Source organism: Coregonus clupeaformis, unplaced genomic scaffold, assembly GCF_020615455.1.
Source record: "Coregonus clupeaformis isolate EN_2021a unplaced genomic scaffold, ASM2061545v1 scaf0125, whole genome shotgun sequence".
In the NCBI taxonomy this organism is placed as follows: Eukaryota; Metazoa; Chordata; class Actinopteri; order Salmoniformes; family Salmonidae; genus Coregonus; species Coregonus clupeaformis.
Window position 1 is genome coordinate 33,791 of NW_025533580.1, and position 27,793 is coordinate 61,583.

Below are 27,793 nucleotides of genomic sequence, written 5' to 3' on the forward strand. Positions count from 1 at the left end.
ATGTAAGCCTCCCAGCACACACAGAGCACAGCAAAACCCACAAAAGTAATATGATGTCATCAAAGGGCTCCTGTATACGCTCCATTCTCCATTCCCCCTTCTAACACCATTTCAAAGATGATCAACATTCAGCAGTCAGCATGGAAAACAGCAGCATGGTTTTATTTCCGTACTTGTGTTCACACAGTGTTTCAGATGCATTCACAGATAACAGGAAGGAGCTTGTCTTCTCTACAGAGAGCTGAAGAAGGCTAGCAGGGCTGTGTCAGGGGATGGCTGGACCAACAGCTTCTGGATCTGTGGAAGGAAACATGATTCATCCACTGCTGGACACTATTTACATTACATAGGCTTATACAAGAGTAACGACTTGTGTAATAACCTATGTAATTAACATGTAACAGGCTGAGTGACATTGTGTAATCACAACACTAACTGATAAGACAATAGGTGGTGTGTGTATTCTGAAAGGTGGAGGCGACATGGTACAGTACCTCTCTAAAGTTGGGGTGTTTGGCATCTTGTACTAGCTGTAGAAGGACGGCCTCTGTTGTGGTCAGGAAGGCTCCACTCTGCCTCAACCGGGACAGGGCAAACAACCGGTCTGTCTGACTGGAGACGGAAATAGAGAAGGGAAAATAATATCTCAGCACCAGAAATGTTTAACCAGTGAAAATGTGAGTAATTGAAGAAAAATACTGAAGAGAAATAGTAGGGAACACAGTAGTACCTTCTGGATGAGACGGCATCAGCCACGATATGGACTTCCATACCCTTCTCCAGCAGGTCAAAGGTTGTGCACTAATTAGTGGGAGAAGAACAGATAGATGAGCCCTATTTACAGTACATTCAATTAATTATGAACTTGTTCCCAAGGATCAGTCTGAACAAGGCTCCAGATTCAGGTAGGGTAGGGAAAAACTGATCACAGATCTGAGCTTACGGACCAATTCCAGTCATATCTGAACCTGTGGTCTCACCGCGATGCAGGCCTGTGTCTCTATCCCACAGAGGATGGCTATCTTGGGGTCTCCCAGGGCTTTGAGCTCCTTCTCCACTGGCTCTATCATCATGGTGAACTTGGTCTTGGCGTGGGCTGTCAGGTCGCCAGCCCCCAGCTCAGGCACCGTGGGACCCAGGCCTTTAGGGTACTGCTCTGTCACTATGGAGGGGATGCCCAGAACACGGGCTGCCTGGGTTGGGGGAGAGGGAAGGAGAGGGAGAGACACATTGAATTTGTATTGAATGCTATGTGGGTGGCAACAAACTTTAACTTGTAATGAGCTGTATGAATATGTGTGTGTGTGTGTGTGTGTGTGTGTGTGTGTGTGTGTATGTGTGTCTACCTGTAGCAGTCTGGCTGCGTTGCTGACAATGTTGGTGAACTGGAAGATGTTGGGTCTGAACTTCTCCTGCATGTCACACAGTAAGAGCACTGAGCCCTTTGTTGACAGTCTGCCAATCCCTGCCACTGAGAGAGCAATATGTAATGAGACTAGAATAGACTAGAAGTACTATATCAAAAGGGTGCTCAATGGATCAGATTCAGAGGACTGTGACAGCAAACATTTGTGACAGCAAAATCATGTTCTCAACTCTCAACATTTGTTAATTCAACTCTAGACACAGATGAGACAACAAGAGGATTCAATGCATGTCATTATTTCAATGTCAAGCTGTATTTGTATGTGTACTGTAGGCACGCTCACAGGGAATTCGTATGTCAACCTTGTATACATAGATATTGCAGCTTGTGCAGATTTGTCAATGCAGATTTTATATTTCACTGTAATGTTTTCAATGTATGTCAACTTTAAAGGAATGCATGTCCAGGAATGCCTTTCAAAAGAAAGTAAATAAGCATTAAATTAGTAAAGAAAAGGCAAAGGGATCAAACGTACTGTTGAGTGGGGGTTCGACGTGTGGAATGGTTGAACTTGAAGGTCCAACTTTCTACAGCTGCCGGACAGATGACGCCCCCTCCTTATTAGCAAAATGTAGGAAATGTTTTGATTTTTGACAGAGCAAATTAGGTTACACATACAGTACACAACCAACATTCAGCACGCGAAATAAAAGACCGAGACTGTCATAGAATTAGACAATGATTACTAGATCAAGCTGTAAAATATATTGGCTAAACAGAGAGACAGAAATAATTGCATTCACAACACACCTCATAAATTCACGTCTAGGTGAAAATAAACATGAGATCTACTTTCAACTTCGACCGCTGTACACAAATTACCCTAAAACGCCCCTCACATCCAATAAACCAATCGAATGAGATGCATTGAGCATTGACATTTGTTTCGGCCAATAGCATGCAGCGTTTTCCCCATAACGAGTGCGCTTCAGAATCTAGTGCACACACTCATGATAAGGACAGCTGAGGATGTCTGACAATGCTGAGTCCCCTACAGAAACGCAAAAAGATGAGCCTTCAACCCCACAACAGCCTACGGAAGACTCGGGGACGGCAGACGAGAAGAAAAAAAGTTAGTTATGAGCGAGTGTTTGACTCACAGTTAAATGTACAGTAAGATATCGTGCTTTCTGTTTACAAGCAAATCGACTGTTTACACTTCCGCAAATGTGACCTGGAAGAGGTTGATTGACAGTTGTCTCAGTCAATAGAATTTAAACAATTTTGTAAACAGCGAATGGTTGATCAGGAATGTCCATACATTTTAAAGAGGGCAGGTACTGGCTGAATGGCAACGTTTAGCTAGCATTTCATTCTAGCATGCTGTAAAAGATGCAGTCAAATGAAGTTTACCTCTTACTTTAACACATTATCAAAAAAATTTTTAAGGCTGATACATCTTTTTTTCTTTCTTACTGCATCAAACAGAACATGCCAAAATCAATTTTCAGACGTTACAGCCTGTGTCATGGTGAAAATGATCCCACAGTCCAAGATCTACCTATTTTTCCATCTAACTATAACATAGCTGGAAACCTATGATAGTTTAGGTTGCAAAATTAGGTTATGTGGCTAATAACACTGATCAGGGCATTCACTTTAGTCTAGTAGTCTATCGTTATGCAATGCAAAATATATATGTATTCTCTCTCTTCCTTCTTCTCTCCCTAGTTGATGTGTTGTTGAAGGCAGTAGGAGACACCCCCATCATGAAGACGAAGAAATGGTCGGTAGAGAAAGGGAGGACAGTGCAATCGCTCTCTCAGTTCATCTCTCGATTCCTCAAGATGGAGGCCAATGAACAGCTGGTGAGTTATTCTGTGTATACTTCTCAATAGTTGTCTCTTGTCTCCTTCCCTTCAGCTAGAGGAAGTGGACAGGTGATACCTCCGGTATATGCACCAATGAGGCAAATATATTTATAACTAACCCAAGATAGTTAATCTGTGTCGTTTTACAGTGGGAGCAAATAAAGCCAAGGATGAGCTAGCAAGATCCTATAAAGTACCACAGTATGAGTGATTATACCCATAAAACCTAGCGGTCAAACGGGGAAATGGTTCCAATTGTTTTTCCACCATTCATTTTTCCCATAGGGAATTTTAGAAACACTTAAAATAAGGGCTGTGTTTCGTGTAGGCTTACCCTGGCGTGAAGTTTTGATAACCGTGTAAACTTCCCTCGGACAAGGTGACTTTTATCAATATATTCGCCAGTATTTACCACCAACAAATGAAATGCTAATTAACTGCTAATGTGGCTATCATAAAGAACGACAAATGCCATGTTGATCTTGACAAGACTGACGAATCGAGGCAAAGGTAAGAATCTCTGGATTAACTATTTAATGTTAGCTAAATGTAGTAATAAATAAATTGGCAACATTTCTTAAAATGTACCTGTTAGCAAATGTGCCAGCTAGAGTTGAAGTGCAGGAGCTTGCAGGGATTTGTAGTCTTGCGTGATGTGTACTTTGATGTACATTTGCATATTCAAATCTGAGAATAAATAGAGGCTAATATCTTGATAAAAGTCACCTTGTCTGAGAGAGATTGACATGGTTATCAAAATGTCACGACAGGGTAAGCCTACACGAAACACAGACCTTAATTTAAGTGTTTCTAAAATCCCCTATGGGAAAAATGAATGGAAAAACGACTGGAACCATTTCCCTGTTTGACCGCTAGGTTTTATGGGTATTATGACCCCTCCACTGTGGGGCTTTATAGGCACATTGTAGCATGTATTTGCATATTTCTGTTAGGTGCGTGTGTACACAAACTCAATTCGACCTTGCACTCCTAAACAATGCAATGTTTTAATACTTTGGCAAAGCGTCAAGTCTATAAAACCTAGTGCACTGTGTTCGTAACATATTCTAGTTTTGGGAACATAAAAAATGTATTGAGATCAGATATTTAATTGATGAGAAAATTAGCAGAATGTCGGCCCAGTTTCACCTAGTTCCATCCTCTCCCACTACCCGCGACTGGACTTCCTCTCACTACCATATTTGGTGGTGAGAAAACGATCTAAACAGATGCTTCAGCTTTATAGCCCTGTGACATGTCTGGGTTACCCCTTCTGTCTGTGACTGAGGTATGAACTGGAGAAAGCATCCAAGATGGCCGACCGTTGTTTTGAACGTAATTTACTGCCCCCTGGCCCCTTGATATGCACCCACTTTACCCTTTCACCTGTGACTATAGTGTGTCAGCTTGTTCTATGATTCTTAACACCCATTTTTTTTTCTCTCTCTCTCTCACCACACACACAGTTCATTTATGTCAACCAGTCATTCTCTCCCTCACCTGATCAGGAAGTAGGAGTCCTATTTGAAGTGAGTACTTTTCATTTGAAATCATTTCTGGAGGCCTTGGGAAATGCAGTTTTTCTGTTATTTATTTGTCCTGTGGTGAGTTAGTTGCCCACCAGAGGGAGGTCTAAGTGAGCAGTTCCCTGTGAGACGGAACTGTTCTTATCCTCACAGTGACTACTGTTCCCTGGGGCCAGTACAGGCCTTGAGTACTCACCAATTATGTATATAAACCCTGGATTGCTGATGCTATGTATTAGCCATTGAGAGAATTAAAAAAAAGTATTTTATTTATTTATTTTTTACTTTATATGTTTAGCTCATAATATAATTTAAAAGTATGCATTAAGGTGTCTGTAACAGAATAAACGTGGCAAAAACGTGACTGCGTGAGAAAAGGTGTGAGGTGATTCTGAGAATTTGGTTACAAAATAACCTCTAGCCCTAGGCTACCCCTTCAGTGTTTGCAGATCAGAAGGAACTGTATAGATGTTTGGCAGAAGATCCACTAAGCTCATTGCAAGCCTGCATGATGGAGCCAGCATCACATATGACTTACTGTCTAATTCTCCTCAGACCTGTTAACACTGGGGTAAAGGCACAGTTCTCCGAGTCAAACGGTCAGGGTATTAGTGTCCACTTGACCCCGTCTTGACCCATGGCCTTGACCGTTCCTATTAAAGACCTGCTAAAAATTCCAGCTGATGTTTTGTGCTCCCTTTCCTATTCTTCTAAAAGAGTAACTCTTACCCTCTCTGTTTTTCAGTGTTTTGGCAGTGATGGGAAGCTGGTTCTACATTACTGTAAATCTCAAGCCTGGGGTTAAGTTTTTTTGCCTTTTTCACTTCAAACTCACGCACCCGCATACACACACAATATTGTTTTTACTCCTTCCATGTCAAAACTAATGTTGTCATTGCTAATTTCTTGTTTGTGTTTTGCTGTACATAACCCAATGTAAATAAATTGTGACTATATAAAGTAAACTCACTCTGTCCCCTGGGTTGTCTCCAGACAGTTCTATACATTAATAGGAAAATGAAAACTCACTCTGTGGACTCAGGATTTGGCTTTGTAGTGTTATGGCACTGAGGATAGGAAAGAAAGATTGTGATGGAAGAAAATAGAGGAAAATAAATGTCAGCAAAAGATGGCAGTATAAATATTGCATTGTAGTGATGGATGTTATCTTGAGAGTATTTAGAAAAAAATACTTCTGTTTCTTCTGTAGTGAGGCAACAATGCAGTTTTGATTTGAACAGGGGCATAGCCCGTCGGGCTAGGATACTTACACTAAATATAACCCCACACAGATTGAGATGATTAACACTTTGCATCAATTTTAAACACAAACACTATAATGACATGGGATGGTGCCAAGAGAGGGTGAATGTTGAGCTGGGGTTAGTCAAGAATGGCAGAGGGGGTACCACAGAGGATGGATGGATGGAGGGAATGAGGGAGACTGATATGAGAGAAAGTACAGTAACAGATGGATTTAGAGGGATTACATGGATTCGGGATGGGTCTGTGACACAAATTCCCAAGAAAGACAGAAAAAGGAGGAGTGTGGCGGGGGACTCGCACTCATCCTGGAGCATAAGAGAGAGTGGGAAAGGAGGATAAAGGGAGAGGAGCATCCTGCTGGAGAGGTAAGGGTCACAACTGCCCATTCTGACAGAGGTATTAGTCAGAGAGAGGAGTAGAGCAGAGACTACTTGGGTACCCAGGGATGACAAAAATGCCGGAAAATTTGTGCAAAGTAATTGCTTGGTCAACGTAAATGTCTCTCAGCATATCAGAGAGGGCTGAGGGTAAAATAGGGACATTGGAAAGAGGATAGGAAAGAAAGATTGTGATGGAAGAAAATAGAGGAAAATAAATGTCAGCAAAAGATAGCAGTAGAAATATTGCATTGTAGTGATGGATGTTATCTTTCTTCTGTAGTGAGGCAACGATGCAGTTTTGATTTGTTGCCAAATTTCAGGCTAAGAATTAGTAGTTCCTAGAACTGAATAAGCTGTTAAGAGTTTGAAATGGAGAAAAATAATGATGTACTTCCTGATGTGCTCTGTATGGTTGTTTATATATCTTGTACTGTCCAGTCTTTCTGTAAAAAAAAAGACAACTGAAATGACAAAGAGAATGATGATAATGCTGTAGGTAACAGAGGAGAAGAGGATTATAGTGAAAATCACATTTTATTGGTCGCATACACATATTTAGCAGATGTTATTGCGGGTGTAGCGAAATGGCACTGGGTTTTTAACGTACAGTAGGTCATTTAGTGTTTTGCATTTTGAATTGTTGATTCATTGGCCATTTGTTATGCCAATGGATTTCAGTTTATTGACTGTTACAGAATGTGTTGGGTATTACACTTGAACTGGGTTTTCTTCCACAGAGCCATGTAATGACCTATGTAAACAATACCTGCAATCTGAAAAGTTGCCCACCGGGCATAGCCGCGGGAAGTAGTTTGGGGGTGGGGGTGCTGTGATTTTATTTTGCCCACTCTACAGACGGCTAAATCGGTCTTCTAATACAGAACTAGTAAAGTCCCAGTGCACTACTTTTTCATTGGGATTTTTCTAGGGATGCTGTAGCACCCTCAGCACCCCTACTTCCCGTGGCTATGCCACTGGGACTAACTGGTTAATCTATCCTGTGTTAACAGTGCAGGGATCGCGAGCAGTGTGAGAGAGAGACCAGGAGAGAGAGAGCCAGAGTGGGTTTCACACTCCAACACACCTAACACAAACAGATTACAGCAGATTAACGTGGATTACCAGAAAAATGATTTAGATCAGAGGCTTAACTAATAATTTCCTCCTCTACTTTAAGTCGTGAGGAGGATGCCATGAGAGGTAGAGGCAGGCCAGAACCTCTTAATCAGGAAGTAGAAAGTTAACGTGGTGCGGGTCACAGAACGGTATGGATTACTAATACCTCCATAACCATCTGCAAACACACATGGAACTCTTGGACCTGTATGACCCATCACCCTGAGCATTACAATGAGTAAGATATACTATATATATATCTGCCCTAAGATGTGATCATACGGAAAACACTTGTATGCCAAAGCAAAATGTATTCCAATCATATCTCTCCATCTGATGATACATCATAGGTCTGGATCTAATAGTATCTGTATCAAGTCTGTATGATCAAAACTCACTGTATCCTCCCACTGTAGGACTAGAGTGAAAAGTTAGGCGACAGAGATCTAGATAGCATATCCGATAGCTATGTAAGGTTTATGATGAGATGCGGCTAGGGGCTAGTGATCTATTGACTCCCATTACTGTTGAATGGTTAGAGAGAAGAGCCATAGGGATCTATAACAGCATAAACTTTTAGTCCTGGTCGGACAGACGTGTCCTCCTCCCATCCCTTTCTTTTCTCCTGGTATGACCCCTCTCCTCCGCTAAATCCCTTTGTTCATTTGTCCATCTGTTATTTTCCATCCCTCTTTTAACTTGAAACAATCTTATCCAACTCTTTCTCTTTCCCCTTCTCTCTCTAATCTTGCGTTCCCTTTGTATACTTTTTCTAATATTTTCTCTACATTGTTTTTATCTTCTCTTGTTTCTTTTACTCTGTTCTTTCTTGTTGAAACTCTCTTTCACTGATTTCAATCAATCACCAGAACTGTCATCTTCTTCATCATCCTCTACATCACCAACAACAACCTCATCCTCACATACTGCTGTTGATAATTATATCCCATCTTCCTCCCTTTGTCCATCTGTCTTTCACCATCCTCTTCTTCTCCTTCCCCTGCCCTGTGTCTCTACACACTTCCTCTCCTCCCGCCCTATCCCTCCTTCTTGACCTTCTCTCCCCCTCTCCCCTCCTCCCTGTGTGGCCATGTTGGAGAACATGTCTCGTCGGTCCCGCTCCCTGCTGTCCCTGTCCCTGACCACTCTGGCTCTGGCCCTGTCCATCCTGGCTCTCTGCACCTCCTACTGGTGTGAAGGGACTCACAAGGTGGTCAAGCCTCTCTGCCTGTCTCCGGTCAAGATGAGGAACTGTGGTCAGAACAACAGTGAACCCTACACCACAGGTATGCCTACGTAACTGTCATCTATGTAATTGTGATGTCATTTCCTGTGGCACTCTCAATACACCCAGTTCCAGAGTGTCACCTTAACTTAATGACCCACCCCTCGCTGTGATCATATGTATATCCTGTTACTGTCATCACTAGTCAGCCCTACGGATCCTACCAGCTCTAAGCTATTATCTAAAAGGTTTGGATGTACAAGGGAGTCTTAACTGCATGAATTTGGTTGAAGTACCCATCTGAGTGTTAGATGAGTAGCAGAACAGTGTTTAACATAAGAATTACATAACTTCAACAACATGGTGACATCTGCCAGCCAATTATGACATACTGTCTTCTGACAGTGTGGTGTGTGTGAGTGAGAGTGTCTTCTGTATGTGTGCATGCTTGTATGTGTGTTCGGTGTTAGTCTGCCTGGCTCTTCATGCCCACTTGGGTTGAAACCCAATCACAACCCTCATCCAAGTGTTCCCACATGGCCAAACACCCAAAAGACACCATTCAGAATTTTTTACGCCAAACCAACTGTTTTCAAAGAACTTGTCATTTTTTGTCATCCCAGCAGTACATTCTGGCCCACTTATGTGGCCTCTTCCCCTATTGTCTCAAGGTTTATGATACTGTACATATGTAATCTATCCCCCCAAACCTGCCTCCACATCCCTCATTGAAACAACTTTGCTCTGAGCTGTAATCTGCTGGGTGTGAGGAATGCAAATGAATCCTGGTGTTTTGTTCTGTCCTCTCTGCTCCCTGGTCTGTATTGTGCATAATCCCGTGAGATTGAGATGAACAGCTCTATAACCATACATTAATCCAGTTAGAGAGCTGTAGCTGTAGTGTACAGTATGTACTCTGGCCAGAGCCCAGCACCTCTAACCACAGCAAGAGGCTCACCTGACGCACACGCTCACACGCAGGCACGTGAATACACACCCACGCTCACACACATGCACGTGAATCCACACCCACGCTCACACACATGCACGTGCATCCACACTCACGCTCACACACATGCACGTGAATACACACCCACGGTCACACACATGCACGTGAATACACACCAACGCTCACACACATGCACGTGAATACACACCCACGCTCACACACATGCACGTGAATACACATCCACGCTCACACACATGCACGTGAATACACACCCACGCTCACACACATGCACATGAATACACACCCACGCTCACACACATGCACATGAATACACACCTACGCTCACACACATGCACGTGAATACACACCCACGCTCACACACATGCACATGAATACACACCCACGCTCACACACATGCACGTGAATACACACCTACGCTCACACACATGCACGTGAATACACACCCACGCTCACACATATGCACATGAATACACACCCACACTCACACACATGCACGTGAATACACACCTACGCTCACACACATGCACGTGAATACACACCCACGCTCACACACATGCACGTGAATACACACCCACGCTCACACACATGCACGTGAATCCACACCCACGCTCACACACATGCACGTGAATACACACCCACGCTCACACACATGCACATGAATACACACCCACGCTCACACACATGCACGTGAATACACACCTACGCTCACACACATGCACGTGAATACACACCCACGCTCACACACATGCACGTGAATACACACCCACGCTCACACACATGCACGTGAATACAAACCCACGCTCACACACATGCACGTGAATACACACCCACGCTCACACACATGCACGTGAATACACACCCACGCTCACACACATGCACGTGAATACACACCCACGCTCACACACATGCACGTGAATACACACCTACGCTCACACACATGCACGTGAATACACACCCACGCTCACACACATGAACGTGAATACACAATCACGCTCACATACATGCACGTGAATACACGAATACACACACACACTTAGTCGCTGATCCTGTCTGAGTTATGTTATAAAAACCTTAGTGTTGTAGACAATGGGGTATAGATTTGGGAGTAAGATAGGACCAACACGCTGACCCAGTGTCATTCACAATAAATGGGATGAGATTTCAATCAATCCCTACTGGGCATAGACGTCAATTCAACGTCTATTTCACATCAACGTTGATTCAACCAGTGTGTGCCCAGTGGGTCACTTCTTAGAAAGGATAAGAGGAAGACATCTGGGTTTTACTCAGAATGTTCAGGTATGTGTTGTGTAGAACAAATATGAACATTAGAGAGGTGAACAAAAATATATTTTTCCACTGTCATCAGATGGATACCAATATAATATTCTACTCTCAGAGAGCCCAAATCAGAACCCATACAACAGAACCCTGTCCCCACAGAGGAAATATAATATTCTACTCTCCTCAGAGAGCCCAACTCAGAACCCGTACAACAGAACCCTGTCCCCGCAGAGGAGAGATGAACTGGCTAATATCCGCCAGAGACAGCTAGCCAATGCTGTTCACTACATCTGGGAGACAGGAGAGGACAAGTACACCTTCAGATACTTCCACACTGGCTTCTGGGAGAGCTGTGAGAAACACGTTGATGGTGAGAAAGGCTACAAGTGCTCTTTACTTTTCTCTCTCACAAAAAGTTGTAAACCGCTAATATTGTTCCAATTCTTTCCTCTAGGTGAGAAGTGTCGCAGCTTTATTGAGCTGACTCCTGGTGAAACACAAGGTTTGTCCACTCTCTCTCTCTCTCTCTCGCTGCCTGTGGTGTCTAGTTTTACATGTTGGTCTGTTGAGGATGGGCGTCCCATTGATACAGTGTGTGTGTAGTTTGGTTTTACTATCCTTGTGGTGACCAGAAGTCTTCACAACGATAGTAAAACAAGGAACATTTGGACAAGTGGGGACGTTCGGACAAGTGGGGACAAGGAAAATGTTAGGCTTAGGGGTTAGGTTTAGGGTTACAGTTAGGGTTTTGAGGTTAAGGTTAGGATTAGGTCAAAGGTTTAGGGTTAGGAGTTAGGGAAAATAGGATTTTGAATGGAAATCAATTGTTTGGTCCCTACAGGGATAGTAAAACAAATGTGTGTGTGTCTGCAGGTGTGTTATGGCTATCAGTGATATCTGAGTTCACTTACATTGGTCTATTGGGAATGGGCTTTCTGTTGATGTGGCTGGAGCTGTTGTGTTCCCATAAGGAGATACACGCTCTCAAAATCAACGCCTATGCTGCCATCTGCACCGTACTGTCAGGTAACGCCTCCACTCCTTCACTTTCTCCTTAACCTCCCTCCCTCCGCTGTCTTTACTGTATCTTCCTCTGGAGCACTTCTCTTGTTCATATCCTTCTCAACACCTCCAGACTTCACCTCTTTATCTCTGTCTGCCTCTCCCATCCTCTAGCCAAGATGTTGAATTAATTCATCAATGAAACAGTAAATCAATGCTTTTCTCTCTCCCCACTCCAGGTCTGATGGGGATGGTGGCCCACATGATGTACACCACAGTGTTCCAGATGACCGTCATTGTTGGCCCTAAAGACTGGAGGCCTCAGACCTGGGACTACGGCTGGTCATTCGCGTGGGTTTTCATTCACACTCTTAGCAGTGAATAGTAGAGACCCTTCTTTCATAGGACTCTCTCTCTAATGACCCCTCCCTCTCTCTCTGTGGTCTCTCCTCAGCTTGGCGTGGATCTCCTTCAGCTGTTGTATGGGAGCTGCAGTCTTCACCCTCAACTCTTACACCAAGACCATCATCGAGCTGCGCCACAAACAGAGGCTCCGATTGGAGGAGGCCCGCGCCGCCAGCCACGCCCCTCCCTATGATGAGGTGGTGCCCGGGGGCGGGCTCTACTCTGTCAGCGGCCTATTGCAGTGCCCGGAAGGGATGATTGACGTGGCGTGGGCGCCTGACGGGACCGTGATGGGGGTGGGGAACGGGGATGTACCAACTCTGGTGTTGGTAGGGGGGTGTGGGCCAGAGGGCTGTGAGGACTGTGAGAGAGAGATGGATGAGATGGAGGAGGCCATGGAGAGGGAAAGAGCTGATTCGCCCTGTTAATAAGAGATGGGTGGGGCTAAAGAGACCAGAGGAGGACTATGAGTAATGTAGTCACATTACAGGTACTGTATATGCACCTTGAGCTCTCAAAATGGAAAGAGTGAGACAGAGACAGAGTGAGACAGAGACAGTGAGACAGAGACAGAGTGAGACAGAGAAAGAGTGAGACTGAGAAAGTGGGAGGGGAATAGTTCTGACATAAGATATGAGAGAGAGGGAATTCTGATATAATTATCTTGCACTGCTTGTGGGGAAGAAGCAGAACTTTATGGACATTGGACACAGGAACTGTGTTGGCTGTAAGAGCGACAGTATCCCCTCATTTACATTTAACAGAGATCACCTTGACATACATGGTTTGTGCTAACACTCCTCAAATTGTCATTAATTAATACAATAGTGCCTAATGGTAAAGGATTGTTATACAGTATACATGTATGTAAATGTATCCATGTTGGAAATAGTTTTACCATAAGTATCCAATACTTTCTGACCTTTGTAAAACATGCTTTTCACTTTGTCTGAATGGGTCCCGTTCTGAACCTGTAAAATAAACAATAATCTCTGTGTCCATCTGAAGTGGAACTGATGTTATTCATGCACTCCCAGCCCTCCTTCCCCCTCCTCTCCTATAGGAGACATAGACCATATCTGTATTTCTCTATCTCTCTGTGCTAGCTCTACTGTAGATCTCTCTGTATTTATCCATCTCTCTGTGCTAGCTCTACTGTAGATATAATAATAATAATATGCCATTTAGCAGACGCTTTTATCCAAAGCGACTTACAGTCGTGCGTGCATACATTTTTGTGTATGGGTGGTCCCGGGGATCGAACCCACTACCTTGGCGTTACAAGCGCCGTGCTCTACCAGCTGAGCTACAGAGGACCACGATCTCTCTGTATTTCGCTATCTCTCTGTGCTAGCTCTACTGTAGATCTCTCTGTATTTCCCTCTCTCTGTGCTAGCTCTACTGTAGATCTCTCTGTATTTCTCTAACTCTCTGTGGTAGCTACTGTAGATCTCTCTGTATTTCTATATCTCTCTGTGCTAGCTCTACTGTAGATCTCTCTGTATTTCGCTATCTCTCTGTGCTAGCTCTACTGTAGATCTCTCTGTATTTCTATATCTCTCTGTGCTAGCTCTACTGTAGATATCTCTGTATTTCTCTATCTCTCTGTGGTAGCTCTACTGTAGATATCTCTGTATTTCTCTATCTCTCTGTGGTAGCTCTACTGTAGATCTCTCTGGATTTCTCTATCTCTCTGTGGTAGCTACTGTAGATCTCTCTGGATTTCTCTATCTCTCTGTGGTAGCTCTACTGTAGATCGCTCTGTATTTTATTTTATTTTATTTATTTAACCTTTATTTAACCAGGAAAAGCCTATTGAGACCCAGAGTCTCTTTTTCAAGGGATACCTGGCCAAGAAGGCAGTAACAATCAATACATTACAGAATTAAAACATACAACAATACAATACAATTCAACAACATGATCCAGCCTAAAACAAGCACTTACACTCCTCTGTAACATAGTCTCCCATCAACATTTTAAATTAATTCACTGGCACTAACATATCTACAGTACCAGTCAAAGGTTTGGACACACCTATTTATTCAAGGGTTTTTCTTTATTTTTACTATTTTCTACATTGTAGAATAATAGTGAAGACATCAAAACTATGAAATAACATATATGGAATCATGTTATAACCGAAAAAGTGTTAAACAAATCAAATCAAAATAGATTTCAGATTCTTCAAAGTAGCGACCCTTTGCCTTGATGACAGCTGAGCACTTGTTGGCTGCTTTTCCTTCACTCTGCGGCCCAACTCATCCCAAACCATCTCAGTTGGGTTGAGGTCGGGTGATTGTGGAGGCCAGGTCATCTGATGCAGCACTCCATCACTCTCCTTTTTGGTCAAATAGCCCATACACAGCCTGGAGGTGTGTTGGGTCATTGTCCTGTTGAAAAACAAATGATAGTCCAACAAAGCGCAAACCAGATGGGATGGCATATCGCTGCAGAATGCTGTGGTAGCCGTGCTGGATAAGTTTGCCTTGAATTCTAAATAAATCACTGACAGTGTCACGAGCAAAGCACCCCCACACCATCACACCTCTTCCTCCATGCTTCACGGTGGGAACCACACATGCGGAGATCGTCCGTTCCCCCACACTGCATCTCACAAAGCCATGGCGGTTGGAACCAAAAATCTCAAATTTGGACTCATCAGACCAAAGGACAGATTTCCACAGGTCTAATGTCCATTGCTTGTGTTTCTTGGCCAATGCAAGTCTCTTCTTCTTATCAGTGTCCTTTAGTAGTGGTTTCTTTGCAGCAATTCGACCATGAAAGCCTGATTCAGGTAGTCTCCTCTGAACAGTTGATGTTGAGATGTGTCTGTTACTTGAACTTTGTGAAGCATTTATTTGGGTTGCAATTTCTGAGGCTGGTAACTCTAATGAACTTATCCTCTGCAGCAGAGGTAACTCTGAGTCTTCCTTTCCTGTGGCGGTCCACATGAGAGACAGTTTCATCATAGCGCTTGATGGTTTTTACGACTGCACTTCAAGAAACATTAAAAGTTCTTGAACTTTTCCGGATTGACTGATCTTCATGTCTTAAAGTAATGATGGACTGTCATTTCTCTTTGCTTATTTGAGCTGTTCTTGCCATAATATGGACTTGGTATTTTTCCAAATAGGGCTATCTTCTGTATACCACCCCTACCTTGTCACAACACAACTGATGCAGAAGGAAAGACATTTCACAAATTAACTTTTAACAAGGCACACCTGTTAATTGAAATGCATTCCAGGTGACTACCTCATGAAGCGGGTTGAGAGAATGCCAAGAGTGTGCAAAGCTGTCATCAAGGCAAAGGGTGGCTACTTTGAAGAATCTCAAATATAAAATATATTTTCATTTGTTTAACAATTTTTTGGTTACTACATGATTCCATATGTGTTATTTCATAGTTTTGATGTCTTCACTATTATTCTACAATGTAGAAAATAGTAAAAATAAAGAAAAACCCTTGAATGAGTGGGTGTGACCAAACGTTTGACTGGTACTGTAGATGAAGCGTGGATTGTAGACTATTCCATGCTTCTGGTGCACAAGGCGAGAAGGCAGTCTTGCCTAATACTGTAAATGTCCTGGGGACTTTAGGTAGCAACCACCTAGCAGACTGGGTATGGTGACTGCTTGTGTTGAAGGAGACCAGACTACAGAGTTAAAGAGGGAGTTTACCCAAAAGGGCTTTGTAGATGAACACATACAGTGGGGAAAAAAAGTATTTAGTCAGCCACCAATTGTGCAAGTTCTCCCACTTAAAAAGATGAGAGAGGCCTGTAATTTTCATCAAAGGTACACGTCAACTATGACAGACAAATTGAGATTTTTTTTTCCAGAAAATCACATTGTAGGATTTTTAATGAATTTATTTGCAAATTATGGTGGAAAATAAGTATTTGGTCACCTACATAAAAGCTAGATTTCTGGCTCTCACAGACCTGTAACTTCTTCTTTAAGAGGCTCCTCTGTCCTCCACTCGTTACCTGTATTAATGGCACCTGTTTGAACTTGTTATCAGTATAAAAGACACCTGTCCACAACCTCAAACAGTCACACTCCAAACTCCACTATGGCCAAGACCAAAGAGCTGTCAAACGACACCAGAAACAAAATTGTAGACCTGCACCAGGCTGGGAAGACTGAATCTGCAATAGGTAAGCAGCTTGGTTAGAAGAAATCAACTGTGGGAGCAATTATTAGGAAATGGAAGACATACAAGACCACTGATAATCTCCCTTGATCTGGGGCTCCACGCAAGATCTCACCCCGTGGGGTCAAAATAATCACAAGAACGGTGAGCAAAATCCCAGAACCACACGGGGGGACCTAGTGAATGACCTGCAGAGAGCTGGGACCAAAGTAACAAAGCCTACCATCAGTAACACACTACGCCGCCAGGGACTCAAATCCTGCAGTGCCAGACGTGTCCCCTGCTTAAGCCAGTACATGTCCAGGCCCGTCTGAAGTTTGCTAGAGTGCATTTGGATGATCCAGAAGAGGATTGGGAGAATGTCATATGGTCAGATGAAACCAAAATATAACTTTTTGGTAAAAACTCAACTCGTCGTGTTTGGAGGACAAAGAATGCTGAGTTGCATCCAAACAACACCATACCTACTGTGAAGCATGGGGGTGGAAACATCATGCTTTGGGGCTGTTTTTCTGCAAAGGGACCAGGACGACTGATCCGTGTAAAGGAAAGAATGTATTGTGAGATTTTGAGTGAAAACCTCCTTCCATCAGCAAGGGCATTGAAGATGAAACGTGGCTGGGTCTTTCAGCATGACAATGATCCCAAACACACCGCCCGGGCAACGAAGGAGTGGCTTCGTAAGAAGCATTTCAAGGTCCTGGAGTGGCCTAGCCAGTCTCCAGATCTCAACCCCATAGAAAATCTTTGGAGGGAGTTGAAAGTCTGTGTTGCCCAGCGACAGCCCCAAAACATCACTGCTCTAGAGGAGATCTGCATGGAGGAATGGGCCAAAATACCAGCAACAGTGTGTGAAAACCTTGTGAAGACTTACAGAAAATGTTTGACCTGTGTCATTGCCAACAAAGGGTATATAACAAAGTATTGAGAAAAAAAATGTATTGACCAAATTATTATTATTATACTTATTTTCCACCATAATATGCAAATAAATTCATTAAAAATCCTACAATGTGATTTTCTGGAAACAAAATTCTCATTTTGTCTGTCATAGTTGACGTGTACCTATGATGAACATTACAGGCCTCTCTCATCTTTTTAAGTGGGAGAACTTGCACAATTGGTGGCTGACTAAATACTTTTTTTCCCCACTGTACAAATTTAGCTTTGTGTGCATTTGAAGTGATGTCCAACCCACCATTTGGTACAAGGTGCAATGGTGGGTGAGTGACATGGCATTTGTAATAAAGCGCAAGGATGCATGATAAACAGAGTCCAGTCTCTGTAAGACAGAGGAATTAATTATATTTCTCTATCTCTCTGTGGTAGCTACTGTAGATCTCTCTGTATTTCTCTATCTCTCTGTGGTAGCTCTACTGTAGATCTCTCTGTTGTTACACACCCCCCCAACAGTTTCCCATGTGTATCAAGAATGGTCCACCACCCAAAGGACATCTAGCCAACTTGACACAACTGTGGGAAGCATTGGAGTCAACATGGGTCAGCATCAATGTGGAGCGCTTTTGACACCTTGTGGAGTACATGCCCCGACGAATTGAGACTGTTCTGAAGACAAAGGGGGGCTCAATATTAGGGGCTGACCACCACTATGTGTGTAAGACACTGTAAATGAGCTATTAGTTAATCAATACGCAAGCACTGGACATGAGGACACAGGTCAGATAATTCCCCTGCAGATAGACAGAGACAAATAAGAGAGAGATTGAAAGAGCGATAGAGATGGAAAGATTACAGAGAATTTGATTCTGTCTGCTTTCCGATGTTGAACAGAAGATTATGACAGTAATCCCGAGTTGGATGGAGAGAAGGAGGGAACAACTGAGGAGGGAAGGGAGGAGTAAGGAGGGAGGGGGAGGAGGATGTGGAGGTCAAGAAACGGCCTTGGAAAGAAATATAGGAACACGGACACACTTTTGCTATTTTTTTTTTTAATACATTATAATACACACACAGGCATGTATAATACATTATAATACACACACAGCATGTATGTTCATGGTGTCAGAAAATCCGGGATTAACTGACCATGTGTAAATATGATCAAAAACATAAGACCCTTGTCCTTTGTTTGTGAATCACATATTTGAATACACAAAGTCACTGTTTGGACAATAGGAACCATATAGAAACCCTACTATTCTTACTGAAAACAGACTCTTTTTAGGTCACACACTAATTTGTGGGAGATAAAGGACACACACACACACAATTATTTGCTATACACAGAAATGATGACAAAAGCTTTAATCCACCATATGCAGCGTACAGCTCTATGACTAAAAACAATAAGACAATTGTAGGATAAAAATCTAAAAGCCAGCATCACAACCATGCAAATTCCTAATGTAGAAAAAGGTTTGATATTCTACAGATTTTCAGTTCCTTTTCCCAAATACCTGTGTCCGAACTGTTATCGTTTATCACATTTGCACCATTCAAGTGTTCCTTCAACAGCGACACCATTTAGAGCTTCTTAGAATAATTCAATTTATAGAATGAACAATGAGCAAATGATCAAGTCCATGTGTATTCAGGACAGTGCAAAACACTAGACAACCATTACTTTTTCACAATCAGCTTAGAGTACCAAAAAGCCATTTTAACTTCAATCCGATAGGAAAACAGCATTTAGCAGGAATGTTGTATCAATATACAAAGAAAGAAATACATATATTTGTGCCTCAATTTTTCTGTAGTGTTTATATTGCATCACATACTAATTACAATAGCGGCCGACTACCTTCATATTTATCCCCTGGTTTGGGTCACAAAACAGCCTCAATCCAATAGAAATACATGCTCAGACAGACATGTTTACTTTAACCAACATAAACCCCTACTTTATCAGAAGGTACAGTGAAGACAATTAAGACACCGCCATACAAGAGTATTTACACAGAAGGGAAAGACAGAACATTAGAATACAATGACAATGATAGAGGATGAGGAGAAGAAAGAGTGTGTGAGGGAGGAAGAGGTAAAGAAGAAGGGATGACTAGTCAGTGATGGGTTCGTAGTGGATGAGACGCATGGCGTTTTCGTTCTCGGTCACCCCCTTGATGAACTCTCCCTCCGCCAACCGGTCTGAGAGAGCGCGAGAGAGACAGAGAGTGAGAGACAGAGACAGAGACAGAGAGCAAAAGAGAGACAGAGAGAGAGAGAGAGACATTGGAAATATTTAACAAAAAAACAGAGCAAACTAGAATGTAATTTGGCCCTAAACAGAGAGTGCACAGTGGCAGAATACCTGACCACCGTGACTGACCCAAAATTAAGGAAAGCTTTGACTATGTACAGACTCAGTGAGCATTGCTATTGAGAAAGGTCACCGTAGGCAGACCTGGCTCTCAAGAGAAGACAGGTTATATGCACACTGCCCACAAAATGAGGTTGAAACTGAGCTGCACTTCCTAACCTCCTGCCAAATGTATGACCATATTAGAGACACATATTTCCCTCAGATTACACAGATCCACAAAGAATTCGAAAACAAATCCAATTTTGATCAACTCCCATATCTATTGGGTGAAATACCACAGTGTGCAACCACAGCAGCAAGATTTGTGACCTGTTGCCACAAGAAAAGGGCAACCAGTGAAGAACAAACACCATTGTAAATACAACCCATATTTATTTATTTTCCCTTTTGTACTTTAACTATTTGCACATCATTACAACACCGTATACAGACATAATATGACATTTGAAATGTCTTTATTCTTTTGGAACTTGTGTGAGTGTAATATTTACTGTTCACTTTTTATTGTTTATTTCACTTTTGTTTATCCATTTCACTTGCTTTGGCAATGTAAACATATGTTTCCCATGCCAATAAAACCCCTTGAATTGAGTTGAATTGAGAGAGAGAGAGAGAGAGAGAGAGAGAGAGAGAGAGAGAGAGAGAGAGAGAGAGAGAGAGAGAGAGAGAGAGAGAGAGAGAGAGAGAGAGAGAGAGAGAGAGAGAGAGAGAGAGAAATACATAAAGGGAGACAGAGAGAGAGAAAGACAGATACAGAGAGAAGTTGTAAAATGTCTACTACTTCACAACTGATTAATGTTTGACCCTGTAATCTTCCTCAGGGGGATTGTTGTGTACCACACTGTACTGTATGTGTACTGTACATACCATTTGTCAGTAGTTCTTCAACAGTACATACTGTATGTCTTTGCATTTGGCTCAATAAGATGAAAAATGTTCTGTGGAAAAAGCAATGTATTGGTAGGGAATGAATCCCCAGGTGGGTGGTGTGTGTGTATGTCCTTAAACCAAAGGGCAACTCTCCTGTAAGAGATCACATGATGAAGAACGTAATCTGTGTAAGCTGGACGGACGTCCTACAGGAGAAACAGCTGCTGAGCAAAGAACATAATGACATAAAACCTTTCCTCTCATTACCACAACAACCTGCTGTGAACCTGTGTGTGTGTGTGTGTGTGTGTGTGCGTGCGTGCGTGTGTGAATGTGTTTGGGTGTGCGTGCATGCATGCATGTTTGTTTGTCTCTTACCGTTGTCTGGTTTCTCAAAGAATCCCCACAGTTTGTTGGCTCTCTTCTCTGGTGTATTCTCGTCGGCAGGTAACTTGGGAAGATCTTCCTTGGGGATTAGGTTAAAGATGGCCTGAGAGAGAGAGAGAGAAAGAGAGAGAAAGAGAGAGAGAGAGAGAGAGAGAGAGAGAGAGAGAGAGAGAGAGAGAGAGAGAGAGAGAGAGAGAGAGAGAGAGAGAGAGAGAGAGAGAGAGAGAGAGAGAGAGAGAGAGAGAGAGAGACAGAGAGAGAGAGAGAGAGAGAGAGAGAGAGAGAGAGAGAGAGAGAGAGAGAGAGAGAAGAGAGATGGAGAGAGAGAGAGAGAGAGAGAGAGAGAGAGAGAGAGAGAGAGAGAGAGAGAGAGAGAGAGAGTAGGGGAACAGATAAAGGAAGATTGCAAAGACTTCTTTTACATATCTGCAAGTTCAGAATACTGTATATGGCATATGATCTGCTAACTACAGTTTACATGTATCACTTAGTTGGTGCCTGCAGCCTCTCATCATAGCCTTAACATGGGTCTGTATGCCAACATTGGTTGGGCATCCCAATACATGTTTTTTACAACACGTCTGAAGGGAACCAATTTGACCACTAGAGGAACCCATTTGACCACTCCTGTGTGTCATTATTTACCAGTTAGCTTGTCTTGTCTTTTCTAAGATTAACTTTCACTTACATTATCTATGGAACTACATAAATTGCCCACATTATTTAAAGATAAACTATTTAAAGATAAACGTTTGACCTACTTTATTGAATGGATGTTTAGAAAACTTCCTGGGACACATCATATTCAGCTCCCTGAGATAGTCAGAGATGTGTTCTGCCCTACCAAGCAAAAGAGCAGTAACTGCTTATAGAGTGAAACTGAGAAAAATGACTTCAAACGTTTTTTTTAATTGTCCAAATTAATTGTAGGCAGATAATTGGAGTTGTGGTTATATGTTGTCTTACTATGAGGTTATTTTGTATTCATATTGACCCTGACCCTGACCTCTGACATTACCTTTGGCCCTAGACAGGGTTCAGCCTTCTTGCTTGTTTCCTTGACAATTCATTTTTTTACACAAACTTGTGTTCATAGATTTACTTCTTGCTTGGTACGCCCACTGGAATATGTTTCCATGACAATTCATTTTTTACACAAACTTGTGTTCATAGACACACTACATGGCCAAAAGAATGTGGACACCCCTTCAAATTAGTGGATTCGGCTATTTCAGCCACACCCGTTGCTGACAGGTGTATAAAATTGAGCACAGAGCCATGCAATCTCTACAGACAAACATTGGCAGTAGAATGGCCCGTACTGAAGAGCTCAGAAACTTTTAACGTGGCACCGTCATAGGATGCCACCTTTCCAACAAGTCAGTTCGTAAAATGTATGCCCTGTAGAGCTGCCCCGGTCAACTGTAAGTGCTGTTATTGTGAAGTGGAAACATCTAGGAGCAACAAGGGCTCAGCCGCGAAGTGGTAGGCCACACAAGCTCACAGAACGGGACCGCCAGGTGCTGAAGCACGTTGTGCGTAAAAATCGTCTGTCCTCAGTTGCAACACTCACTACCGAGTTCAAAACTGCCTCTGGAAGCAACGTCAGCACAATAACTGTTTGTCGGAAGCTTCGTGAAATGGGTTTCCATGGCCGAGCAGCCGCACACAAGCCTAAGATCACCATGCGCAATGCCAAGCATCGGCTGGAGTGGTGTAAAGCTCGCCACCATTGGACTCTGGAGTGATGGAGGAATAATGGCCTGGGGCTATTTTTCATGGTTCGGGCGAGGCCCCTTAGTTCCAGTGAAGGGAAATCATAACGCTACAGCATACAATGATATTCTAGACGATTCTGTGCTTCCAACTTTGTGGCAACAGTTTGGGGAAGGCCCTTTCCTGTTTCAGCATGACAATGCCCCTGTGCACATAGCGAGGTCCATACAGAAATGGTTTGTCAAGATCGGTGTGAAAGAAATCGACTGGCCTGCACAGAGCCCTGACTTCAACCCCATCGAGCACCAACATCAGTGCCCGACCTCACTAATGCTCTTGTGGCTGAATGAAAGCAATTCCCTGCAGCAATGTTCCAACATCTAGTTGAAAGCCTTCTCAGAAGCATGGAGGCTGTTATAGCAGCAAAAGGGGGGTCCAACTCCATATGCCCATGATTTTGGAATGAGATGTTTGACGAGCACGTGTCCACATACCTTTGGCTATTTAGTGTATTTGTATGTCATACAGTGTCATGTACTGTAGCACTAACTGCAGCCCAAAGCTCAGTGAAGCCAAGGTAAAACACAGTAACTGACTTGAGTGATTGCAGTTACTGCTTTTTTCCCTTGGTTTCACTGTAACTTTTTCCAGTTACTGCAAACACAACACAGTGGAGGCAGGATATTTGTCTACGTGATAAAGCAGGCAGTTACTGCTCTTTTGGTTTGTAAGGCAGGTGATGGCACCTGCATAAAGGAATGACCTGCAGTTTGTATTGCACACATATCATGGGCTATTTGGCCAATCAAGTGCTATTTCAAAATTATGTGATTTTGCAATGACAATCAAAATCTAATAAATCCACTGTAATAACAGATTATAGACCTATGGTGTAAATTATCCACAATAAAGTCAATAGTCAATCGGGGGCCATCTGAGTGTAACAGAATGGGAATGGGAGTGACTGTGCACTTTAGAGTCAGGCCTTAAAGCTTTGTCCCACTTAGAGACAGGAACCACTCATCTCTCACACTTAAAACACCCAGATTAACGTGGATTATCGCCAAGATGTCCTCCTCCTTTTTCTTCCCCTCCCTCCCTCCCTCCCCCTCCCTCCCTCCCTCCCTCCCTCTGCCCTGTTTGGTTTAGGCTGAGTATTTCCTAAGGTTAATTTAGTGTTTTACCCCCTAGGCCTAATCCAAGATTGGAATTGGGTGAAATTATCCTAGATCTGTGCCTAAAGCCAACTTTTACCAGAGGGAGGTTGGCTTGGCAGGTTATTCAGTACAGCCTATATAGTACAGCCAGTTCCCCGTTGCTCTGACAACTATAATCTTGACAGAGAATAAACACATTTTGGTGCCAGTACGGTACACTAACACTGGGGGAGGGGTGGTGCTATACATGCTCATTGGCAATCTGCCAGGGACAGATAGACAGACAGACACAGGCTCACCTCAGGGCAAAGGTACTGGACACTATTTACCTCTCCATCCCTCCCTCCCCCCTCCCTCCCCCTCCCCCTCCCTCCCCCCCTCCCCCTTCCAACCCCCTCCCCCTCCATCCCTCCCTCCCCCTCCATCCCTCCCTCCCACCTCCATCCCTCCCTCCCCCCTCCATCCCTCCCTCCCCCCTCCATATCTATCTACAGTAGTGTAGTGGGATGTAAATGCAAGTAAACGCAGTTTACGCCTTTTCTTTTTTGCGCGACAGTTTATCCACCGTTTGGGGAAAAATGCATTGAAAGTATATGGAGTGTTACTTTCTTCACCGCAACCGGCTATTTAACCACCATTTTTTTGCACCACAACACCCATGTCCACATTTCTGAGCTAGTAGGTGTATCAACACTGAAAGAGATGCCATCACAATATCAACCTCAACCAGACACCTCTAAAAACTATAGTCTCTGTGTTACGTTGGTTGACTCGGCCCTAAAGGTTGCAAGAACAAATGACTGTTGTTCTTGGCCAGTGTTGTTCAACATTGATCCTGGGCCAGCCCACTGGGTATGCTGGATTTCACTCCAGCTCGGCATCACTTCGGCTGCGTTCACACAAGCAGCCCAATTCTGATATTTTTTCCACTAATTGGTCTTTCAACCAATCAAATCAGCTCTGAAAAAGATCTGCTGTGAAAAGATCTGATGCGTTTGGTCAAAAGATAAATTAGTGGGAAAAAGATCAGAATTGGACTGCCTGTGTAAACGCTGCCTAAGATACTAATTAATAACTCAGCTTAGAACCAATGAACTAAATGATGTTGAGAGTAAACTATTTTAGAAATACTATTTTGAGACAAATGGTGGTCTGCCAATTCAACTAAGCCTTGTTAATGGGAGTAATTGGTAAGCAAAAAAATAAACTGCATACAGTGGGTTAAGTTGAGAAACCCTGTTCTAGGCAACATGGGCTGTGTTCACACAGGCAGCCCAGTTATAACCTTTTTTTACACTAATTGGTCTTTTGACCAATCACATCAGATCTTTTCACGTCAGCTCTTTTTCAGAGCTGATCTGATTGGTCAAAAGACCAATTAGTGAAAAAAAGATCAGAATTGGGCTGCCTGTCTAAACGCAGCCATAACTGGGGATGTGTGTTACTTAGTTGATTATCTACAGACTACATACTTTAGGCCCTGAATAAGTACAGAAGCATGGGGACCACAGTAAGTACAGTTGCCTACATTTTCTGGATGCTAAATCATTAATCTCGTGGATTATCAGGAAGGACTGGGTGGCTGAAATGGGCAAGAGCTCTACATTAGCTAATTGATGATTAGGACTGGGACCTACATACCGAGGAAAAGACGATCACTTTTGACCACAGACTGATTTCTGATGATATACAATATATAGACAGGACCTACATTTGAGAAAAGTCATATTCCCAGAAGACCATCATTTGTTCTCCTAAAAAAGCATCACAAAATGTTATGGCTTGTTTTTTTTTTGTCAATTTGGAGGTGACCCACTTTTCCCATGCTACATACTGTAAATGTTAGAAAAATCTGCTCCTTTGTATGCCTATATCCACAATTCCTCCTTGTCCCATCTTCAAAATTATCCTCACCATCATTGATTGTTGCAAGAAGGTTCCCGTACCCAGTGGTTCGGGGTTGGATATCTTCTCTTGCCCCTTAATAGTGGGTTAGAATCCTTCCTTGATCACTCACCTGGCAGATGACTTCCACTTCTGTCTTGGTGATGTATCCGTTCTTGTCCACATCGAACAGTGAAAAGGCCCACTCCAGCTTCCTCGTCGTCTTCCCGCTGGAGGTCATGTGCAGTGCAATGATGTATTCCTTGAAGTCCAGAGTGCCGTCCTCGTTGGTGTCGAACGAACGGAACACATGCTGAGCGTAGGTCTTGGCTTCGCTATCGGGGAAGAAGCGCGCGTAGATCATCTCGAACTCCTCTGGCGAGATGCGTCCGGTGGGACACTGCTTCTGGAAGTTCTCGTACCACTGGCACAGCTCGTTCTCCGTGAACTTGGTGTTGAGCTTCAGGTCCTCCAGGATCTCCTTTGAAATAGCACTGCTCTTGGCGTTCCCCATCGTAGTAGACTGTACTGTGATCTCTCTGTTATTGTCGAAGGCTCTCTGAAGTAGGGCCTTTTTGAGTCACTGATCCGTCTTTTGTTTGGGTAAAATCCTCTGGTACTGTGGCTCTTCCTTTCCTTACGTTGACTCAGCTGTCCAGTCCAAATGATTCCTGAAATAGTTACAAATAGATATTGTCCAACAAGCACAGCACAATCAGATCTCTACAATGAATGGAGTGTTACCTAGTGTACCACTAGGAACCATACATCAACAAAACCCTTCACTATCAGGGAGAAAGAACAGAGAGAGAGGCAGAGCAAAGAGACATGACCTACCTGTGTCAGCAGTAGAGAGAGTATGAAGTGAAGTGTTAGGGATGGACTGATGTCATTCTGATGGGTGACGTAGATAGATAGAGGGAGGGATGAGTAGGGAAGGAGGGGGGTGGAATTAGACTGCTACCTTTGGCGACTGAGTTAATTAAGTTAATGCAGGACTTAAGGTGGCTGAGCTTTTCACTCAAATTAACTTTGTAGTTTCCATTTTCTCTTTTGCCAAACCGTCTCTCTTGCCAAGGCCCTGTTATCATTCTCAATAATAGCCAAATCCTAACTTTAGATACGTGTACGTAACTCGAACCCAATTGAACTCAATGCAGGATTTACTTGAAAGTACAAGTTAGGTACGAGAAATCAAGTGAGGATTTGTCTTTGCTTGGTTACCACATGACCTAGCCAGGAGAAACACTAGACCCTAAACCCAATACAGACACAGTATAAGATTGTTAGTTGTAACAATGAGTGCTGTATTCATGTGTCGAGCAAAAGCTGAAGTTGTCTGAACCAGTTTATAGTCTATGATGTAAAGCAAAAAATATGTCTCACACCGGTTTCAAACATCATGGTGGAGGACAAAAGTCTGATTTGTCACACTAGTAAATTAATATTCTCTATTTTAAGACTATTAAAGTAAGCGGTAGTTGATTAAGGTTTTGGGTCTCTATGTTCTAGTAAAGGCACTTAAATGGGTTTAGCTGAGCAGGTCCTTCTAATTCTAAACCAGCCATCTGTACAGGTCTGTACAGGTCTTTTATAGGAAGTTCAGCTCTGCCCCTGGCCACTTCCTTCCTTCACCTCTCCGTCTCTGTCTCCTTCCCTCCTTCACCTCTCTGTCCCCTTCCCTCCTCGACCCTGTCTCTGTCCCTTTCCCTCCGTCTCTGTCCCCTTCCCTTCTTCACCCTGTCTCTGTCCCCTTCCCTCCGTCTCTGTCCCCTTCCCTGCTTCACCCCTTCTCTGTCCCCTTCCCTCCTTCACCTCTCCATCTCTGTCTCCTTCACCCCGTCTCTGCCCCCCTTCCCTCCTTCACCCTGTCTCTGCCCCCATTTTCTACTTCACCTCTCTGTCTCTGTCCCCTTCCCTCATTAACCT

General features: G+C 43.2%; 4 protein-coding genes across 5 annotated transcripts; 2 read left to right on the forward strand and 2 right to left on the reverse strand.

The window, feature by feature from the left end:
• Window positions 1-135: 135 nt before the first annotated feature.
• LOC121556481 (isochorismatase domain-containing protein 2-like) lies at window positions 136-2,589 on the reverse strand. Of its 2 annotated transcripts, none has more exons than XM_041870367.1 (7): window positions 2,527-2,589; window positions 1,902-1,983; window positions 1,347-1,471; window positions 981-1,193; window positions 731-801; window positions 495-612; window positions 136-297 (listed from the first exon to the last, which is right to left on the reverse strand). In XM_041870367.1, coding segments are annotated over exons 2-7 (594 nt in total). In that variant the 5' UTR covers window positions 1,903-1,983; window positions 2,527-2,589; the 3' UTR covers window positions 136-231. The 2 variants fall into 2 exon arrangements, with proteins under 2 accessions (XP_041726301.1, XP_041726300.1); XM_041870366.1 differs by lacking the exon at window positions 2,527-2,589 and adding an exon at window positions 2,177-2,256.
• On the forward strand, window positions 2,279-5,728 carry LOC121556483 (ubiquitin-like protein ATG12). Its single transcript, XM_041870368.2, has 4 exons — window positions 2,279-2,498; window positions 3,098-3,234; window positions 4,704-4,766; window positions 5,509-5,728. The coding sequence occupies exons 1-4, from the start codon at window positions 2,396-2,398 to the stop codon at window positions 5,566-5,568; spliced, it is 363 nt and encodes a 120-aa protein (XP_041726302.1). The 5' UTR covers window positions 2,279-2,395; the 3' UTR covers window positions 5,569-5,728.
• Window positions 5,729-5,811: 83 nt separating this feature from the next.
• On the forward strand, window positions 5,812-13,393 carry LOC121556480 (germ cell-specific gene 1-like protein). Its single transcript, XM_045213573.1, has 6 exons — window positions 5,812-8,811; window positions 11,192-11,374; window positions 11,459-11,506; window positions 11,878-12,030; window positions 12,246-12,357; window positions 12,461-13,393. The coding sequence occupies exons 1-6, from the start codon at window positions 8,616-8,618 to the stop codon at window positions 12,837-12,839; spliced, it is 1,071 nt and encodes a 356-aa protein (XP_045069508.1). The 5' UTR covers window positions 5,812-8,615; the 3' UTR covers window positions 12,840-13,393.
• A 5,896-nt stretch (window positions 13,394-19,289) lies between these two features.
• LOC121556489 (recoverin-like) lies at window positions 19,290-26,806 on the reverse strand. Its single transcript, XM_041870377.2, has 4 exons — window positions 26,702-26,806; window positions 25,998-26,535; window positions 21,099-21,210; window positions 19,290-19,675 (listed from the first exon to the last, which is right to left on the reverse strand). Exons 2-4 carry the CDS (start codon window positions 26,376-26,378, stop codon window positions 19,587-19,589), a joined length of 582 nt encoding a protein of 193 aa, XP_041726311.1. The 5' UTR covers window positions 26,379-26,535; window positions 26,702-26,806; the 3' UTR covers window positions 19,290-19,586.
• Between the last annotated feature and the right edge of the window lie 987 nt (window positions 26,807-27,793).

What these genes read in the sequence shown, in the direction of transcription:
- LOC121556489 (XM_041870377.2), bottom strand. Translation starts at nt 26,378, where the DNA reads ATGGGGAACGCCAAGAGCAGTGCTATTTCAAAGGAGATCCTGGAGGAC. An exon ending in AAGTGGAAGTCATCTGCCAG is followed by an intron (nt 21,211 to 25,997) that starts GTGAGTGATCAA and finishes TCTCTCTCTCAG; the next exon opens with GCCATCTTTAACCTAATCCC. An exon ending in CTTTGAGAAACCAGACAACG is followed by an intron (nt 19,676 to 21,098) that starts GTAAGAGACAAA and finishes GCGCTCTCTCAG; the next exon opens with ACCGGTTGGCGGAGGGAGAG.
- LOC121556480 (XM_045213573.1), top strand. Translation starts at nt 8,616, where the DNA reads ATGTTGGAGAACATGTCTCGTCGGTCCCGCTCCCTGCTGTCCCTGTCC. An exon ending in CTGTGAGAAACACGTTGATG is followed by an intron (nt 11,375 to 11,458) that starts GTGAGAAAGGCT and finishes TCTTTCCTCTAG; the next exon opens with GTGAGAAGTGTCGCAGCTTT. An exon ending in GACTACGGCTGGTCATTCGC is followed by an intron (nt 12,358 to 12,460) that starts GTGGGTTTTCAT and finishes GTCTCTCCTCAG; the next exon opens with CTTGGCGTGGATCTCCTTCA.
- LOC121556481 (XM_041870367.1), bottom strand. An exon ending in AGACACAGGCCTGCATCGCG is followed by an intron (nt 802 to 980) that starts GTGAGACCACAG and finishes CCCACTAATTAG; the next exon opens with TGCACAACCTTTGACCTGCT. An exon ending in AACACCCCAACTTTAGAGAG is followed by an intron (nt 298 to 494) that starts GTACTGTACCAT and finishes TTCCTTCCACAG; the next exon opens with ATCCAGAAGCTGTTGGTCCA.
- LOC121556483 (XM_041870368.2), top strand. Translation starts at nt 2,396, where the DNA reads ATGTCTGACAATGCTGAGTCCCCTACAGAAACGCAAAAAGATGAGCCT. An exon ending in GGCAGACGAGAAGAAAAAAA is followed by an intron (nt 2,499 to 3,097) that starts GTTAGTTATGAG and finishes TTCTCTCCCTAG; the next exon opens with TTGATGTGTTGTTGAAGGCA. An exon ending in TGGAGGCCAATGAACAGCTG is followed by an intron (nt 3,235 to 4,703) that starts GTGAGTTATTCT and finishes CCACACACACAG; the next exon opens with TTCATTTATGTCAACCAGTC.